The sequence below is a fragment of the Brassica napus genome, chromosome C8 (assembly GCF_020379485.1).
Source record: "Brassica napus cultivar Da-Ae chromosome C8, Da-Ae, whole genome shotgun sequence".
Lineage (NCBI taxonomy): Eukaryota > Viridiplantae > Streptophyta > Magnoliopsida > Brassicales > Brassicaceae > Brassica > Brassica napus.
Genome location: NC_063451.1, coordinates 46,329,191 through 46,335,130, shown reverse-complemented (window position 1 = coordinate 46,335,130; position 5,940 = coordinate 46,329,191). Strand labels below are relative to the sequence as shown.

General features: G+C 32.1%; 1 protein-coding gene across 4 annotated transcripts; it reads right to left on the bottom strand.

The window, feature by feature from the left end:
- Positions 1-1,292: 1,292 nt before the first annotated feature.
- Positions 1,293-5,241, bottom strand: LOC106394445 (probable 6-phosphogluconolactonase 1). 4 transcript variants are annotated; one of them, XM_048765299.1, is made up of 4 exons: positions 4,662-5,241; positions 2,333-2,537; positions 2,105-2,240; positions 1,293-1,899 (listed from the first exon to the last, which is right to left on the bottom strand). In XM_048765299.1, the coding sequence occupies exons 2-4, from the start codon at positions 2,503-2,505 to the stop codon at positions 1,402-1,404; spliced, it is 807 nt and encodes a 268-aa protein (XP_048621256.1). In that variant the 5' UTR covers positions 2,506-2,537; positions 4,662-5,241; the 3' UTR covers positions 1,293-1,401. The 4 variants fall into 4 exon arrangements, with proteins under 4 accessions (XP_048621256.1, XP_048621254.1, XP_048621255.1 ...); XM_048765297.1 differs by lacking the exon at positions 4,662-5,241 and adding an exon at positions 3,142-3,283; XM_048765298.1 differs by lacking the exon at positions 4,662-5,241 and adding an exon at positions 2,873-3,098.
- Positions 5,242-5,940: the final 699 nt, after the last annotated feature.

The following is a 5,940-nucleotide window of genomic DNA, read 5'->3' as shown; positions in this document are numbered from 1 at the left end:
ACTTTTATAGCTAATTTGATTGTTTAATTTATTTTAATAATATAAAATTAAACAAAAAATGATGGAGGAGATATAAATTGTTATCAAATCTTTATTATTAAAATCATTAATTGTCATATATATATTAGTCATTTATGGTAATTCCGTAGGTTTGATTTAAGGAAAGAAAATAACATATCATATCATTATATCATATAGTTTGACCAACTTATGTATCTAACAACATATAAAAATCGAATGTGGACCTACTTATTTTTCAATTGAATGTAATTGACTACCTAATTGAGTGACACCTATGCATTGGGGCATATTTTAATTAATACAAAATTGAGGTTACATCTTTTCAAATGTTCCTCAATTAATATATAGGGGATTGGGTGTTAGTGCTATGTTCGGGTCTCTGGATTTGTGGGTTTAGCTTCCAATACGTCACTGAGTGATTATCCTATTATTTACTTATATTTTTTTTCTTAAAGGTGAACATAACAAGTATTTGAAGGTTTGATGTTTTGGAACATGACAATTTAATTTCAATTTTATACGAACTTTCTATGTTTGTTTCGGTTATTGAATTTTTAAAATATTTTATTTTATTTTTATAATTCAGTTTAGTTTATAATTTAGCGTAAGTAAGTGAGGATGACTAGTGTTACGCAAACTCTTACTAGATTTGAGAATTTTGAGAACTCGAACATTACTTTCTGAAACAATAATTCACATACATAACAATACTGCTTAATAAAATTAGAGGCGAACTAGAGAAATTAGATGTTTTCTTGGTCATTAATAATTTCATATATTTTCTAAGACATAGTTTTCTAATAAAATGGGTCGGACCTATCTCTTGAGGATTTTTTTTTTCTTTTTAAAAAAGAGATAAAACGGTTAAAACTCAGAATGTTAGGGAGAAAAAAATATGAAAAATGGAGATCGAGCTCACTATGTTGATCTTCTTTGTAACCATTATCTTTAAATGAATGAAGATAAAGAGAGATTGAAGAAACGGGAGCAAGACCGACAAGGCGAGATGGAAGAAGATACATATATCAAAGATGTTCCTATGGCCAGAGCTGAGGCCGAGGTTGTAAGCCAGCTCTAAGCCATGAAGATAACTCCCACTGAAACTCTGAAAGTAAGCTTTGTCGGATTTCTCTCACGCTCCTTCGTCCTGTCGAATAACGATCCGATCTTCGCATGAGTGTGTAACACTATTACCTCATTAAGTTTGAGATTAGTTTGTTTAAGTACTAACCATGTTATTGTTATACTTTACTTGATCTGGTATTTTGAAAAATTAAAACAAAAATCAATGTTTTTAAACCGGATGCTCTTCATACAAAATGGGTCATCAATGATATTAAGAACCATTTGCTTTTTGGAACAAAGAAGATAATCTAAATTCTACTCAGAGAATTTAAACCCGTCGAGTTTAGATCCTGCTGGTTTATCCATAAACCAGATCAGATTCCCACTGCTTGGCTGGACCAGCCTAGCAGGCAGGGAAGGAGAGGTTTCTAGTGAGGTCAAATCATCTATCGCTAAGTGAACAGCATTGGCTTTGGATTCGCCGGTTGCAACCACAACAACACTAGCAGCTGAGTTAATGACTGGCAAAGTAAATGTGATTCTCTCTGGTGGCGGTTTAGGTGAGTCAGTTAGGAATGTAACCCAATCGTCCTTCACCTCAAGTGCTGGGTGGTTCGGGAAGAGGGAGGCTACATGTCCATCAGAGCCCATCCCAAGCAAAATGAGATCAAACCTTGGACAGTCGCTATTCTCAGACGCAATCACGGTTCGTGTTTTTACCATCTGCCTGATAGCGAACTCATACTCTGTTGCAGCGTCCTCAGCCGAGACCGTATCGTTAATAGAACATATATGTCTCGGAAACACATTTACCTGGAAAAGGAACAATAAATAAATAATGCCGCAACTATTTGAACAAAGTCAACATAATAACACACATAGCTGCGTTGACCAAGATTGTGTGTTTTCTTCTCAAGCAAGCAAGGATTAAGGAAAAAATGTCAATATTGAAGATAAGCAGATAGCGTCAAGATTATTCTATCCATTAAGTTATTAAAAAAACATCCAAACATCTGACCTTAGAGAGGAGAGTATCCTTGGCGAGCTTGTAGTTGCTATCGTCATGGTTCTTACCTACCACGCGCTCATCCGCCCAAAAAACATACCATTTAGCCCAATCCACAATCTTGTTGTAAGGAGGCTCGACCAACTTTCTGTTGAATAATACATTAGGAAATCGGTCAAGGAAACTGAAAATGGGATTTTAACAGACTTAAAAACTTTTTGGTAAAAGATTTGTAATTACCCCATCAAGTTGATGAGAGAACCTCCTGATAACACAATGCAGAAAACACCATGTTCTTTAATTGAGGCTTCTGATATCTCAGCTATATAATCTACCAAGTCTATGCTTAGTTCCTCCAAATTCTCATGAACCCTAATTTCACCTCTGTCTTTATGAGTCCAAGTAAGTGCCATATTGCTTCTTCTTTGTCACCAGTTCAGCAATTCTACATGTAAATAACAAATGGGATATATGAATCTACAACTTGAACATAAGAAAGAGATTAGACTTGGATTGGGAGAAGTAAAATAAATAAAAACATTTGTACTGAAAAGAAACAGAGAGAAGATCTTGGTTAATTCTCAACAAATCCATCTTAACTACCAATCCAATAATCAGCATTTAAAATTTACAGAAGACAGCAATAAGAAATAAATAAATAAATATAGATATATGTCATATAATCAAAACCAAACCAAACCAAACAGCAAGAACTCGATTGCAGAGATAACATAAACATGAAACTTGTTAATCAAGAACCAAAAGAAATTAGAATAAAACCTAACAGGAAAGAGGAGGAGGATAAGATTGTTACAGAGGAGGGATGGAGAAGGTTGAGTAAATCAGGTTAATGATAGATTGTACAAAGGACCAATAACAATGATTATATAATTGCATATCCAACACATAGGCCACATCTACATACATTCTTAATATATATATGAATTATATGTAGGCTGTACACAAACGAGGGACATCCTAATCTGCCTTATAATAATTAACAAAAGGTCTCTTCGGAGGCAAGAAGAATCAGCAGAAAGAAGTTTTACCATCTGTGTTTCCACGTGCATATCGTTGGTAAAACTTCGAGATGATAAGTAATAAAAGGGGTATTTAGAGAGATGGTATTTCTTGTGGGGGGGGGGGGGGGGGGGGGGGGGGGGGGTTTTCATCGAATAAAATAGTTCGAATTATACATGCGAGTAAAATAAAGAAATAAAATATATGCAATCCAAAACGAGTAACCAAACAACTGTCAGTTCATAAAAGACAAATGGACCAACCACTTCTAGTGGCATGTCAATTTGCAAGTAACGTGGATTTTTTTTTTTTCGACTTATTAATGGGCTACAATGGGCTGGCCCAGTTGGCCCATCAGCCGAGGCGCGGATCAAATCCGAAATGCCTGGGAGGTTAACGTGGTACGCAGACCACTTGTCCTAGAAGCTCCCGACATAATGTGGATGACTTCGTTTTAGTTTTCCTATTTTTATAAAATCTATTTGAAGATGTATAAATATATATGGATAAATGAGGTTTACTGAAATAATATCCAGCTATTAATAAATAATTAATGCAATAGTATCCGGTATCTTTTGAAAAAATAAATAAAATATATATATATATATATATATTCAGATACAGTTTTACTTATTTTGTCAATCTTTCCAATTTGTTTCTAAGTAGTAAACTTACAAAAATATTTAAAAGTAGATTAATAATGTAAAAGTACATGTAGAAGTAGTCATTTAAAATTTTAGACGGGATCTAATAACATTTAATAATCATTCAATTTCAAATAGGGATGGATAAAATATACATTATCCATATCGATTTGATCTAAAAAAGCAAGGATATCTGTAATTTTATAAAACATAATAAATATTAATAATCAATTTGTTAAATATAAATACATAGTTTTATAATATTATTAATTATAATTTTTCACATATACAAGTTGGCACTATTATAAGTTTTATAATTATCTTTTACTTATAAAAATTTAAAAATATTGTATAACTATTTTCTACAATTTTGGCGACATATATAACTTAATTATTTTTTTATCAACCCAAGTTTTACAGTCTTCTTATTCATTAAATTCATTATTAAGTTACTATGGTTTTTAAAAATCATAATTTATTATTTTATAATAAAATATTATTGTTTTCATTACATTTTAATTTTTTGAATTTTTATTTTACGAATTAAATCAAATATCGAATGAAATTGTATAATTTATCTAATTTCAGAAACACCGAATACCTAAATGATGTCGAATCAAATGATTGATCTGAATAAAACAAAATAGATCACAAATACTCTTTAAAAAATTGGATATCTGATCCTTGCTCACCCATTCATATATATTCCAAACAAATAGAATTAAAGAAAACAAAAATGCTGAACTTCATAGACTATCATTATGGAAATATACTTAGCAGAGTTTTTAGTAAAATATTTAATATTAAAATAGTACTGACCACGAAAATATAATGATTGTATTGAGTTCTTAATGATCTGGCATTAGCCACTAAAAATGAAAACTAAATTTAAAAAAGAATCTCACATAAAGACAGGTGATAACGAGACCAAGAGCCTGGCCAGCCTTTAGGGGCTTTGGTGTCGAGATCCTTGCTGTTCTACGCAGGTTGAGTGAGTGGGAGGTGAAGTCTATAGCAAGAGGGGAAAATAAATGTGCTTTCATGATAGCAAGGAGTGCAAGGAGTGTCACAACTGTTTTCTCAAAAAAAAAAAAGGAGTGTCACAACTGAGAAGCGTATACAATCCTATGTGGCTCAAGGAGAACCGGAATGGCTGAAAAAGGTCTTTGATGAAGAGAGGGTGAGCTTGTAACGAAGATAAGTGGAGTATCCTTGATGTTTTTGATGGATATGTAAGTGGAAAGGAGATTGGTTTAAGGATGGTCTTTGTCTTCTTGGATATGGAGTGAAGAAGATGCAGTATTTTGAGGAAGGGAGATGGTTGTGACATGGATGAGTTTTAGGCTCTGTTTTATGTCTCTGTTTTTAGAGTTTTATTTTGCTGTGTCTCTGTTTTTGGTTTGGATGATACTATGTTTCGTACTGCAATGAATTCTCAGAGTTAAAAAAAAAAAAAAAGGATCTCACATATATTCAAGAAATTTTCAGGACAGAAGCGGTTATTCTCTCTTCCTTTTTGTTTTTGTTTCTTTATTTTATGAGAAAATCCATAAAATATTCTTAATGTTCATGCTATTAGAAAACACAAATAAAAATGTTGAAGTCATTATATACTTTAACAAATTAAACGCATTTACATCATAGAAATAGAAAATGACTTTTTTATATAAAACAATATAAGTTCATGAGCAGTTGATATTTTTAAAAAATGTTTTGTTTACTTTTGGATTAGAGAATCATTACTCTGAGTCTCGGACGATGCTCATAATTAGCCAGAAATTTGCCATGTATATAGAACTCATGAACACGGACAAAAAGGATTGATTCATTATACAAGCCAATTGAATGGATTCATTATTGTTTTTTTGTTTTAACTAGATGTAATTTTTTTTATCAATCTACTGATTGAAGATATGATTCTTCTCGATGAACACACGATAAGGCTCTGAATGTTACGATCCGCCTCGCACCGTACTGTAATTAATAGTAACAAAACTTTCATATACTATATATATATATATATATATATATATATATATATATATATATATGTTTTTATTACAGTTTTAACCGCACCGCAGCTATATCGTTTGTCGCGCACCGCTCAATCTAATGTTACCATTCAGAGCCTATGTAATGTTTTATGTTTTAATAGGTGTTACCAACCACATATTAGAGCAGCCT

Bases quoted from the DNA above. Each gene is read 5' to 3' on its own strand.
- LOC106394445 (XM_048765299.1), bottom strand. From the start codon at position 2,505: ATGGCACTTACTTGGACTCATAAAGACAGAGGTGAAATTAGGGTTCAT. The intron at 2,241-2,332 runs GTAATTACAAAT...ATTATTCAACAG, and splicing joins TCTCTCATCAACTTGATGGG to AAAGTTGGTCGAGCCTCCTT. The intron at 1,900-2,104 runs GTCAGATGTTTG...TTCCTTTTCCAG, and splicing joins AGGATACTCTCCTCTCTAAG to GTAAATGTGTTTCCGAGACA.